Source organism: Hemiscyllium ocellatum, chromosome 19, assembly GCF_020745735.1.
Source record: "Hemiscyllium ocellatum isolate sHemOce1 chromosome 19, sHemOce1.pat.X.cur, whole genome shotgun sequence".
NCBI lineage: Eukaryota > Metazoa > Chordata > Chondrichthyes > Orectolobiformes > Hemiscylliidae > Hemiscyllium > Hemiscyllium ocellatum.
The window spans coordinates 31,772,600-31,786,809 of record NC_083419.1 but is presented as its reverse complement, the minus strand read 5'-3'; the positions used below and the strand labels follow the sequence as shown (position 1 = coordinate 31,786,809).

The 14,210-nt window shown below is 41.8% G+C and overlaps 1 protein-coding gene across 13 annotated transcripts in view; it reads left to right on the top strand.

Annotated features, from left to right (window-relative positions):
• The window catches only part of LOC132824688 (suppressor of tumorigenicity 7 protein homolog), a 200,637-nt gene that overhangs the window by 106,997 nt on the left and 79,430 nt on the right, over window positions 1–14,210 (top strand). For all 13 annotated transcript variants that reach the window (XM_060839342.1, XM_060839353.1, XM_060839347.1 and 10 more), the window contains one exon: window positions 10,317–10,399. In XM_060839342.1, coding sequence (XP_060695325.1) covers window positions 10,317–10,399 — 83 coding nt within the window. The remainder of the gene's footprint in view (window positions 1–10,316; window positions 10,400–14,210) is intronic.

Below are 14,210 nucleotides of genomic sequence, written 5' to 3'. Positions count from 1 at the left end.
AATGAGCAATGATTCTCAGTCCTAACACACAATTTTAAGGAAGAGGCAGATCAAAAAAAGCAACTTTGTGCATTAAAGACAATCCTTAGTTTGCATTTTGCAAGTATCATTGCTTTCAGAATGCCTCTTCTATATTTTATAGTACAAGTTACTTGCGTCCTTTAATCAGGATGTGTTTATGCTAGTTTCATGGTGTTTCCCAATAGGAAAGCCACAAGACATCAGTTCTACGCACCTCTGTTTAGATCTTAGCACTTTCAGGATGTCAACAGGGTTTCTGCCATTTTCAAGTTGTGAAATTAGCTTAATTCAGTTTCTGAAAGGCTTACCATTTGCAAGATCAGACATTAATAATACAAATTTAATAACATTAGATTAATCCTGTGTAAAGTACTTCAAAAGTTTTTTGCTTCTGGAAATGCTACTTTTACTTCCATACCTCAGTTCTGAAATTGTTTTGCTTTCTCCTGCTATATTTTCTAGTTTGTAGACTCCAAATGCTGTGAAAACACTGATGTCAAATCATCAATTATTACTTGTACTTGTGAGTTACATTCCACAAATAATGTGCATATTTGAATAAGATCCACTCAAGACAATGGGGGAAGAGGCAGTATAATGTTATATATTCCCTTCCACAACAGCATCATCAAGGTCTTAGAAGGAACCTGCAAACTTACCAAATCATCACAACTGAAGAGTGAGTCATGGAAGTAGTTAACATAACGACTGTTGTCTAAGAACAAAGTAATGGATTCATACCTTTGCAGTGCACAGCAATAGCTCCTTCTTCATTTTCACATATTGTTAAAAACCTTTTCACAGTGGAATCACATGGCATGCTTCCATCAACAAAGAAAAGGTCATAGTATAGAAACCCAGCGTCTGTAAATTGTTTAGCTTGATAAGTTTTCTTGTTGTCATTCTAATGGTGTCTGATCATTGTTTTGATCAACTCATGTTGGTTTGTCAGTACTCCCGTATTGATGATGAGATGATAGATGTTTTAAATTAATTGTACAAATTTTCTTTAGAATGCATTGTCAAATGGGAAGAATTGACTCTGAACTAAATGTAAAGATCTTGCTTTTAATAATTCACTCTTTGAATATTAAACTTAAAAAAAAATCACAGTGGCATGTAAATACTACATTTTTAGGCTTCTTCATTAGTTTACTCAGTATGGATCTTTACCTTTATGATAGCTCAGGACATTCAATAAGATGGCAATAATCATCTACTGCTTTGAGCAAATGCAGAAATAACTATGATAATAACTATGAGCAATAACTATGGTCAGCACCTGGCAGGCAGTAACTCAACCAGGAGGTGCTGCTGCAGTACATTTATGAAGCAATTAGTTTATATCAAGAGGGTAGTAGGTTTGTCTGGATAAATATTGTAGATGTATCACAGTGGCTGCTATCTTGCCCATGGTCAGTTTTTCTGAGGTCTTCAAAATGTTGCTTGCCTTTCAATGGTATTTCAGGAAGTCCATGTTAAAACATGAGAGACAGAATTTTGAATTACTTTACTTGTATGAAAGAGGATTATATAAGGGAGGACATACTCGAAAGAATTCAGATAATCACATAGAGTCATACATCATGGAAACAGACCCTTCGGTCAAACTCGTCCACGCTAACTGGACATCTCAATCTGTCCCATTTGCCAACATTTGGCCCATATCCCTCTAAACCCTTCCTATTCATGTACCATCCAGATGCCTTTTAAATATTGTAATTATATTCGCTTCCACCACTTCGTCTGGCAGCTTGTTCCATACACAAACTGCCCTCTGCATGAAAAAGTTGCTGTTTAGGTCTCTTTTAAAGCTTTCCCTCTCACCTTAAACTTACGCCCTCTGGTTTTGGACTCTCCCACCCGAGGAAAAAGTCCTTGGCTATTCACCCAATCTATGTCCATCATGATTATATAAACCTCAATATGGTCACTCCTCAGCCTCTGACACTCCAGAAGAAAAAAGCCCCAGCCTATTATCCTCTCCCTTTAACTCACATGCTCCAGTCTCAGCAACAACCTTGGAAATATTTACTGCACCCTGTCAAGTTTAAGAACATTCTTACTATAGAAGGCTGACCAGAATTATACGCAGTATTCTAAAAGTGGCCTCAGCAATGTCCTATGTAATGGCAATATGGCAATATACTCAATCTTCTGACCGGTGAAGGTAAGTGTGCCAAACACCTTCTTCATCACTGTGTCTACATGCAACTCCACTTTCAAGGAACTGTGCACCTGCACCCCTTGCTCTCTTTGTTCAGCAACACTGCTTAGGGCCCTACCAATAAGTGTATGAGTTCTGCCATGATTTGCCTTCCAAACTGCAACCCCTTATATTTATCAAAACTAAACTCCATTTGCCACTCCTAAGCGCACTGGCCCATCTGATCAAGATCCCATTGTACTCTTAGATAATCTACTTCACTGTCCACTGTACCATTTTTCTTGGTGTCATCTGCAAATTTACTAACCATATTTCCTATATTTACATCCAAATCATTTGTGTAAATGATGAAAAGTAGTGGACCCAGCACCAATCCTTGTGGCACACCGCTGGTCCCAGACCTCAAGTCTGAAAAGTAACCCTCTACCACCAATGTCTGTCTCCTACCTTCAAGCCAAATTTATATCCAATTGGGCTAGCCCTCCTTGGATCCTTTGTGATCTTACCTTGCTGACCAGTCTACCATGCAGAACAAATTCAGATACTTTGCTGAAGTCCATATAGACAATGTCCACCGGTCTTACTTCATAAATCTTCTTTGTTATTTCTTCAAAAAATTCAATCAAGTTAGTGAGAGACAAGTTCCCATACACAAAACCATGTTGACTATCCATAATCAGCCCTTGCCTTTCCAAATGCATGTAAACCCTGTTCCTCAGAATCCCTTCCAACAACTTGCCCACTACCAACTTTAGGGTCACTGGTCTATACTTCTCTGGCTTTTCTTTCCAGCCTGTCTTAAATGATGGCACCACATTAGCTCTTCCTGATTTATGATATCCCAGTCACGTGTTCCCAACTATGTTCTGAGTTCATCTGCCTTACCTGTCAGGCCTTTTACTTTGAAGTAAATGTACTTTTATCAGTTTTATCTTATTCTCTGCCAAGCTCTTGTCTGCCTTGACTAATTGACTTACTCCCTTTATCTACTGTACCTGCCTCAGCCTTTTCTCTTTGCTCACTCCTGCATTGGTTCCCCCACCACCCACCCCCTTACTAGTTTAAAGCTGCCCAAGTAGCACTAGCAAATCTCCCCACAAGCATATTGGTCTCCTTCCAATTCAGATGGAACCCGTCCCTCCTATGCAGATCATTTCTATCTCTGAAAAGATCCCAATGGTCTAAAAGTGTGAATCCTTGCTCCCTGCACCAGCTCCTCAGCCATACATTCATCTGCTCTATCCACCTGTTACTGCTCTCACTAGCATGTGGCATGGTAGTAGTCCAGATATTACTACCCTTGAGGACCTACTTTTTAACCTCCTAGCTAGTTTCCTATATTCTGTCTGCAGAACCTCATCCCTTTCCCTACCTATTTTGTTGGTGCACACCAACTTCCAGGTGGTGACACTCCCCCTTCTGAATATTCTGCACCCGCTCAGAGACATCCTTGACCTGGCACCCCAGGAAGGCAACACACCATCCATGTCTTGCTGATGGCCTCAGAAACATCTGCCTATGCCACAGACTAGACAGTCTCCTATTACAATTGATCACTTGGAACCTGACATATCCCTAATTACAGGAAAACCAGTCAGAGTATCAGAACCTGGCTGTTCGACCTATATTCCCCTGATAGATTATTCCAACCCCAGCCCTTGTAGTATCCAAAGCAGCATACCTATTTGAAATGGGGTTAGCCCCAGCTATGCCTGCCTCTTCGTAGGATATGTGGAACAGTCCATCTTCCGCAACTACACTGGCACCACCCCCCACCTTTTCCTCCGCTACATCGATGACTGTATCGGCGCTGCCTCGTGCTCCCACGAGGAGGTTGAACAGTTCATCAACTTTACTAACACCTTCCATCCCGACCTGAAATTCACCTGGACTGTCTCAGACTCCTCCCTCCCCTTCCTAGACCTTTCCATTTCTATCTCGGGCGACCGACTCAACACAGACATCTATTATAAACCGACTGACTCCCACAGCTACCTGGACTACACCTCCTCCCACCCTGCCCCCTGTAAAAACGCCATCCCATATTCCCAATTCCTTCGTCTCCGCCGCATCTGCTCCCAGGAGGACCAATTCCAACACCGCACAACCCAGATGGCCTCCTTCTTCAAGGACCGCAGATTCCCCCCAGACGTGATCGACGATGCCCTCCACCGCATCTCCTCCACTTCCCGCTCCTCCGCCCTTGAGCCCCGCTCCTCCAACCGCCACCAAGACAGAACCCCACTGGTTCTCACCTACCACCCCACCAACCTGCGCATACAACGTATTATCCGCCGCCATTTCCGCCACCTCCAAACGGACCCCACCACCAAGGATATATTTCCCTCCCCTCCCCTATCAGCGTTCCGCAAGGACCACTCCCTTCGTGACTCCCTTGTCAGATCCACACCCCCCACCAACCCAACCTCCACCCCCGGCACCTTCCCCTGCAACCGCAGGAAATGTAAAACTTGCGCCCACACCTCCACACTCACTTCCCTCCAAGGCCCCAAGGGATCCTTCCATATCCGCCACAAGTTCACCTGTACCTCCACACACATCATATATTGCATCCGCTGCACCCGATGTGGCCTCCTCTATATTGGTGAGACAGGCCGCTTACTTGCGGAACGCTTCAGAGAACACCTCTGGGCCGCCCGAACCAACCAACCCAATCACCCCGTGGCTCAACACTTTAACCCCCCCTCCCACTCCACCGAGGACATGCAGGTCCTTGGACTCCTCCACCGGCAGAACACAACTACACGACGGCTGGAGGAGGAGCGCCTCATCTTCCGCCTGGGAACCCTCCAACCACAAGGTATGAATTCAGATTTCTCCAGCTTCCTCATTTCCCCTCCCCCCACCTTGTCTCAGTCGGTTCTCTCAACTCAGCACCGCCCTCCTAACCTGCAATCCTCTTCCTGACCTCTCCGCCCCCACCCCACTCCGGCCTATCACCCTCACCTTGACCTCCTTCCACCTATCCCACCTCCATCGCCCCTCCCCCTAGTCCCTCCTCCCTACCTTTTATCTCAGCCGGCTTGGCTCTCTCTCTCTTATTCCTGATGAAGGGCTTATGCTCGAAACGTCGAATTCTCTATTCCTGAGATGCTGCCTAACCTGCTGTGCTTTGACCAGCAACACATTTACAGGAGACTTCTGCACTACCTGGCTACCTCTCCTACATTCCTAGTGGCTGACTGTATTTGCAGTGTCTCCACCTTCCTGAACATGCTATCCATCATACTCCCTCTCTCTTGTAAACTCCTCATTGCCTCTAACTGCCACTCCAACCAATCCACATGGTTTGATAGGAATTACAACCAAACACACTTCCTGTAGACATAGTCTCCAGGAACATTCAAATTCTCCCTGATTCCCACATCTGACAGGAAGAGCACATCACCTTCCTAAAAGCCATTTCTATTTACAATCTATAGACCCCGAAATAACCTTAAAAAAACAAATACTATACAGTTTGCTCAAAACAGAGTGTTGGGAAAGTCTTACTGCTCAAAGACACTGCTCTAGAATAACTTAAACCAATCCTTGATATTAAAAGTTAATACAGCCAGATCACTTTATAAACAGAAGAAAAAAATGCTCTCACCTTACTCACTATTATAGATTTACAAAAAAAATTAGAGAAGTTTTAAAAGTCTTAAAATCAAACACCTAGCTAATCAGGCTCAAAAACCAACGGCTGTCCTTTTCTCCTGTAGGTTCTGGCAGGGAGTTTTTAAAAATTCACTGACACCTATTGCAGCTGCATCTGAAGCTGGATATTACAGCCCCCTCGTCAGCTATGAAACAGCACTGCTTATTTGTTATTTCAGTGAAACGCAAGCCCCAGATCAAACTATGCTTGTTAGCTGCTTCATAAAAAGCCGATGTCAGAGCCTTATGCAATGCCTCTCCCTCAGGCATTATGTGAGCATAAAGAGAGCAAGCAAGCAGCTTTGAGATACAGTACTGTCCAATCAGTGAGCTGGGTACCTGTCACTGCACCCAAAGCGCCCTTGCAACAGCCTTTCAGTGTTAGTAACCAGTGCAATAATCCCCCTAAAGAAGCAATTTGCTACTCCCTAGTGAGAGTCTTGCTTCGTCACCCAGAACTTGATTAAACATCAGAAGTCACACAGTACCAGTTTATAGTCCAACAGGTTTGTTTGGAATCACAAGCTTTCAGAGCGCCGCTCCTTCATCAGGTGAAGAGAACTCGGATCAAAAAGTGTGGTGCTGGAAAAGTGTAGCCGGTCAGGTGGCATCCGAGGAGCAGTAGAGTTGACGTCTCAAGCATAAGCTCTTCATCAAGTGAAATGAACTGACAGACTACACGTGACGAACCAATGGCGCTGCAAAAGCTTATGATTTGAAACAAACCTGTTGGACTATCACCTGGTGTCATGTGACCTCTGACTCCAGTCCAACACCGGCATCTCCACATCTTGCTTCAAAGATTCAGCGAGTTGCTGTGAAAATATTTCTCGCTGTAGCCCACTCGCACAGGTCCCTACAACATGTTGCCCATTGTCTGCATTTGCAGCTATTTGCAATCTGGATTTCTGTTCTTTAATGTGAAATATAAACTGTTTTGGTTCAAGGGGAGGGAATAGCTTAGTGGTATTATTGCTAGATTATTAATCAAAAGACCCAGGTAATGTTCTGGGGACCTAGGTTTGAATCCTGCCATGGCAGGTGATGGCATTTGTATTCAATTAAACAAAAAGTCTGGAATTAAGCGTCTAATGGTGACCATGAAACCACTGTCAATTGTCAGGTAAAATACATTTGTTTCATTAATGTCCTTTTGGGAAGGTCTGGTGTGCATGTAACTCCAGACCCACAGCTACTTGGTTGACTTTAAACAAAAAGGTACAGAAGTAAATGATGAACAAGCCAGCAAGGCCTAAATCCCTCAAATGAAGAAAAAATCATCAAAGTCAACTTGTTCTCCAACGAAAAGCTGAATATTCCCCTCGATTATTAACAAAAACAAATCAAAAGGATATCAAAAATAAACAATCACAGATATGTTGGCTAATCTACAACATGGCATTGACTAAATGTTACAATTGACCTCCGTCCTTGAGCTAGGAACAGAAAATTTCAGGAATGCTTCCTGCCCCAATACAACGGGAGATGCAGTGTCTTTTGTGACAGGATCAAGTGTGGATGGGACTAATCTTGAATGTGTAGTCGAATAGCCTGTGGACACCCACAGCTAAGCTCAAGCAAAAAAAGAAGCCATTTGGGTAAGATACCCAATATTAACATTCATATTAGTGTATTTGACCAAAAATACTATATTTCACAATCTAAACACTGATGTTCCAGCTAATGACTCAAGTAATTTGATATATAGTCCTTACAACAGTAACTGAAAATCCTCGATTGCAATCTAGATTGAGGATTGTGAACTAGTCAAGAACAGCACAGTGGGAAAAGGTTTATTTATAGCCCATGTTAAACATAGGAGAACAATAAAAAGTCTCTTGCTGAAGATTGTGCTTTATAATTTTGTTTGAATCAGTTTTTCTGAAAACTTATTATTATCTGAATTGTTTGCATTTTTTGATATGTCACATTTATACCTTTTTATTCCCAGCATGATGAATCAATATTAAAAGGAAATATTATAGGTGTGGAGTTGCAACACAGCAGATGAAATTTATTTACTGCCCAGTTAAACTTTTTTTTAATGTTTTCCTGGGCTGTGGGCATCATGGCCTGTACACAATTTGTTACCTTCATTGGCCCTAAACTGAGTAGTTTGCTCAATCATTTTAGAGAGCAGTTAACAGTTGAGCACATTGCTGTGGTCTGGAGTTGCATGTTGGTCAGGCCAGGTAAGGAATGTAGATTGAACTGCAACTTGGTTTCTATTCCAGATTAAATATATAAAAATCCATCAGCGACCTTGATATTTGAACCCATGCCTACAGATCATAGAACAATACAGCACGTTACAAGCCCTTTGACCCACGATGTTGTGCCAAGCTCTTTTCTTAATCTAAGATCAAACTAACCTATACACTCCTCAATGTATTGCTATCCGTGTGCTTGTCCAGCAGTGGGTTAAATGTCCCTGATGTCTCTTACTTTACTACCTCCGCTGGCACCCACCACTCTGTGTGAAGAACCTACCTCTGACATCTCCTCTATACCTTCCTCCAATCACCTTAAAATTATGATCCCTCATGACAGCCATTTCTACACTGGGGAAAAGTCTCTGGCTATTTACTCTATCTTTTCCTCTCATCACCTTGTACACCTCTATCAAGCCACCTTTCTTCCTCCTTCTCTCCAGTGTGAAAAGCCCTAGCTCACTCAACCTCTCTTCATAAGACAAGCCCTCCAATCCAGGCAGCATCCTGGTACATCTCCTCTGCACCCTCTATAATGCATCTATAATAAGGCGACCAGAACTGGACACAATATTGCATGTGTGGTCTAACCAGGGTTTTATAGAGCTGCAGCAAAACCTTGCTGCTCTTAAACTCCATTTCCTATTTTAATGAAAGACAAAACACCATATGCCTTTTTAACAACCCTAACAACTTGGGTGGCAACTGAGGGATTTATGTACATGGACCCCAAGATCCTGCTGTTCCTCCACACTGCCAAGAATCCTGTCTTCAGCATTCAAATTTGACTTTCCCAAAATGAATCACTCCACATTTATCCAGGTTGAACTCCATCTGCCATTCTCAGCCCAGCTCTGCATCTTGTCAATGTTGTGTTGTACCCTGCAACAGCCCTCGACACTACCTACACCTTTGTGTCATCAGCAAACTTACTGACCACCCTTCCACTTCTACACGCAAGTCATTTGTGAAAACTACAAAGTGCAGAGGTCCAAGAACAGGTCCTTGTGGGACACCACTGATAACCGATCTCTAGGCAGAATACTTTCCACCTATTACCACTTGCTGTCTTCTTTTGGCCAACCAATTCTGTATCCAGACAACCAAATTTCCCTGTATCCCATTCCTCCTAAATGAGCCTACAGTGGGGAACCTTATCAAATGCCTTACTGAAATCTATACACACCACATCCACTGCTCCACCTTGTCTTATCACATCCTCAAAAAACTCAATGAGGATTGTGAGACATGACCTTCCCCTCACAAAGCCATGCTGACTATCTTTAATCAAACTCTGTTTTTCCAAATAGTCATAAATCTTAACTGTAAGATCATTGGGATGTTCCTCTGGGTTGCTAGTCCAGTTGTCACAGCTACACCACTGTCTTACTTTTACTGGTTAGTTTGCATTCAATAATTTTGTGACTCGCAAGGCTCTTTTAATTTTGTAAAGTTGTGACCTGAATTTACACTTCTGCATGTTTTAAGAAGGCAAATCGTGTTTGTTTGCACATATTTAGCAAAAAGCAATACCAATGTAGTTCCTATCCTATCTACCTCTATAAGGTCACCCCTCAGCCTCCGATGCTCCAGGGAAAATAGCCCCAGGCTATTCAGTCTCTCCCTATTGCTCAAACCCTCCAACCCTGGCCACATCCTTATAAATCTTTTCTGAACCCTGTCAAGTTTCACAACATCCTTCCTAGAGGAGGGGGAGCAGAATTGCACCCAATATTCCAAAAATGCCTTAACCAATGTCCTGTACAGCTGTAACATGACCTCCCAACTCCTATACTTAATTCTCTGACCAATAAAGGGAAGCATACCAAACACCTCGTAACTATCCTTGGAGTTCTACAATTATCTCCACGGTTGTAATTTATTTTTGGCTCCAGGTTATTTCTGAAAAACAATGCTCAGTCACTGAAACATGAATAATGAACTCAGGTTCTCTGGCTTATTCATTCAGGCCTCTCATTCAGTGAGTTTGATGAAAGAATCAGTACACCTTAACAAATGTACCCAGTCATTAAACTGAGAAAAGTACTACGTTCTGAAGAATGTTCAGAATTGTAAATGCAAGATAATGAAATGAAATGTTTAATGTATGCAAACACATTCTCTGCAACAGTTGTTACATGAAATTGGAGAAAATTGTTGTTCAAGACCCTATAGGAGTTCTATTAAAATTCTGTGGAACTGTGGTTCTGCCTTTGAAGATGAATGTTAATGTATCTTTCTCCTTTTTTCTTTTGCAGTGAGTATGTTTTTGAATACATTAACCCCCAAATTCTACGTTGCTCTGACAGGCACATCATCTTTGATCTCTGGGCTTATTCTTGTAAGTAAATCTCATCACTAATCATAATATGTGCATTATTAATGATTGCAGAATCTGATGAGGGATAATCTAGTCTGCTAGTGAGCCTCTCCAATATTCAGAATCTCTTCAGTTTTCTGACCTATTGTTTTTACTTAATGCTTTTCCAAACATTTTCGATACTACTGTTTCTATGGACTCTATTACTGAACTTGTGTTTGCCTATCACCACAATTAATAACGTTGCCAGGTGGCAGTTTCAGAAGTACCTACTGCTGCTGAAATCAAAATGGTTTCTAGGTTGAATTCTTGCAACTGCTTCTTGACTGGAACTGAAAGGTCCCTGGGTTTGGATCATGGAGCTACCTACCTTTTTCAGTCACCTAGAATAAAGCTTACATTTATATAGCACTTTCCATGACTTTAGCACAACTCAGAACATCTTACATCTAAATAAGTACTTCTGAAGTGTAACAATGTAGGAAACAATACTCTGTTGCAGTATCCAACAAATAACATGCGATTGTGACAAGATCAACCATTGTAGTGAATTTAATTGAGAAGTGAATATTGGTTAAAATAGCAAGGAAAATGGCCGTCTTCTCAAAATCTTTTCATTGAATCTTTAATCTGGGAAAAAAGCTATGTGGCCTTGTTTTAACAGTTCAATGAAATGACTGCATGTCAGATAGTGCAATATTGAGGGAGTGCTGCACTGGATTTTCAGCCTAGATTTTTGTACTCATGTCTCAACAATGGGACTTATACCACTGACCTCTGGCTCTGTTGTTTGAGTGTTTCCAGCAGAACTACAGCTGACAATTGCGAACTTTGACTATTCTTAGTTGTGGTATTTGATGGATCCCTATCCCTTTTTAATATGACTAAAATAAAATGTGAATATCTTTAGGATATTGAATGATTAGATGGGGAGGGTGCACCACAATGAATAGTAATCATTTCACTTAATATACTTTACAAAAGGACTATTAGCACCCATGTTCACTAGGTGAAAGTGAGGACTGCAGATGCTGGAGATCAGAGCCAAGATTAGAGTGGTGCTGGAAAAGCACAGCAGCTCCCTGCCTCATTCCTGATGAAGGGCTTTTGCCCGAAACGTCAATTTTCCTGCTCAGATGCTGCCTGACTGCTGTGCTTTTCCAGCACCACTCTAATCTTGACCCCATGTTCACTAATACACCATTTCAGTCTTTGTATAGGGGATTCGTAAGTGCAAACGTCTGACTTAATGAGATCTCATGTAGTGACGTTATTTTCACCACCCCAACCCCCCCAACATACGAACATTTCCTGTATTCCTGCATTGTGTTCTGACTTGTGTACAAATTAACTGTGAACAGACTCCTGAATGGAACTCACTCGCAACCCAGAGACTACTCTGTTTACACATTTTCAAGGCACTCCATCCATAGTTTATTGAAACATGATGTAATGTTTTGCTGTATTTCCAAACAGTGCAACAGTTAATCTGCAATCACATTGTCTGCTCAACAGAAATCGAGGTCAGTCGTTAATGGATTCTGAAACTTTCTGCCTAACCTGAAGCTGAAACTACTGAAGGCTGTGTCATGCTGTTAAGCATTATTGTTAGAGTTATTGTTATGTATAGATAGAGTAGAGAAAAGGCGTTATTCGCACAATTGCCTGGGAACACGTACTGTGTTGCTGCAGTAGGCTAGCCCTTGCTCTAATCAGCTGCATTCAATATTTCTGATGCCAGTCTGCAGTTAATGTAGGAGCTTAGCTCTTAATTCCTCACCAGTTCCAAATATTGTCTGTAAGGCTTGGCATTGGATCGATTGTCATTCTTTGCTCAGATGTGATGGTTTGTTTGTTCTGGTCATGGTGCGGCACGGTGGCTCAGTGGTTAGCATTGCTGCCTTACAGTGCCAGGGACATGGGCACGATTCCATCCTCTGGCAGCTATCTGTGTGGAGTTTGCACATTCTCCCCGTGTCTGCATGGGTTTCGTCCAGGTGCTGTTGTTTCCTCCTACAGTCTAAAAATGTGCAGATTAGATTACCCATAGTGTCCAGGGATGTGGAGCTTAGGTAGATTAGCCATGAGAAATGCATGGTTACAGGGATAGGGTAGGACGGTGGGTCTAGGTGGGATGCTATTCGAACTGACAGTGTGAATTCAATAGGCCGAATGACCTACTTCCACACTATAGGAATTCTGTGATTCCCTAACTTATTGTATATTTATTCTGTGTCCACAGATGATACTGGATATGCTGGACATGTTTTAAGATGAGATTTCCCAGCATCCGCAATATTTTGCTTTTAAATTTTCTTTGACTTAACTTATAGAATCTTCACTTGTGAAATCCTGTTTGGATGTGAACTTGGGGCTAGAAAATGAACTTGTAGCATTCCTGGCCTTTTTTCACTAATTGAATTGATTTGTACAAAGATAGCTTAGGTCAGCCTTCCACTAAACAAATGTCTTACTGCGTTGAGTGTGAAGTGAGCAAGATTCATATTAGCAGAGACTTTTCTTCTCTAACATTTTTAAATTGAAAAGCATGTTTGAGATGGGCATTGGTGACTGGATAAACACTCCATATTGCTTTGTATTCCAAGGTAGTAAAGTGGGCTGTCAGGCAGTAATGCACGGGCAGTTGTGAAGGATAGGTGTAATATACAATATTTGTTTGACCTGGGAAGGTAGAGTACTGGGAGTGTGTCACATTCATCACTAATGAGATAAATACTTCATACCTAAAAGCAATGAATCAAAGATAATGTAGTGCCATCTGACAGACTTCATAACTTGTGGTCTCCTCAGCTTTGTATGTCACGTGGGTGTTGCTGAGAGTGCTTTAGTTTATGTAAGTTGCCAATACCACCCTTGCTGGGTGTCCTTTGATTTATACTGGAGCTGTCAGGAATATGCACATGAATCTTTTTAGCATAAATACTTACGGGAGTGATTTTGAAATGTATGTTTTATTACAGAATCACATTGTTCTCTGAAATCCTGTGATATGGTCACAGTGTCAACATTCCGTCCTCTTTGTTTACATTGGGTGGAAGTCTAGTGTTTACTCTCCAATTACTTAATGCATTACGGCATGGCAGCAAAAGTCTCCCTCTCACATTCCACACTCTCTCAAACTAAAAAGAGACTTACTAAACATATTTTTACCTGGATGGTACAACTGAACAGTCCTTCTTTCTTTCATCCCCTTTCAGTTGCTTCAAACACAATGGTAAATCCATATGTAGAATTTGTAAGGGGTTTCTCCCAGTCACCAGCTTTAACTTTGGCAGAGGTCCTTGGGAAGATGCACTAACCACCATTTATATTGTTCCTTCAGAGTTTCTGAGATTGCAGTGAGAGTTTTGGAGAATCTCCAGTGAAACTCGACATCATCACCTCTGTTGTTAGACCATTCCTTATATCCGAATACTCATACCCCAGGATATTATCAGTGCTGACTAACAGAGAAGTAAATTATAAGCAGCATTTTTATTTGATTAAATATTGGATTTCAAATTTTGGCCATTCTTCCACCCATCAAATAAAACAACAGACTTTTTAAATTTAATCACAAAATGTGGACATCTCTGACTAAACCAGTATTTATTGCCCATCCCTAATTGCCTAGAGGACAGTTAAGAGTTAGCTATATTGCTGTGGATCTGGAGTCACATGTAGACCAGACCAGGTAAGGATGGCAGTTCTTCTTCCCTGAAGGACATCATTAAACAAAGGACAGTAATGGGAGTTAATAAATTAAAGCACTCTCAACAACAATCAACAGTGGTTTCATGGTCATCATTAGATTCTTAATTCTTTATTGAAT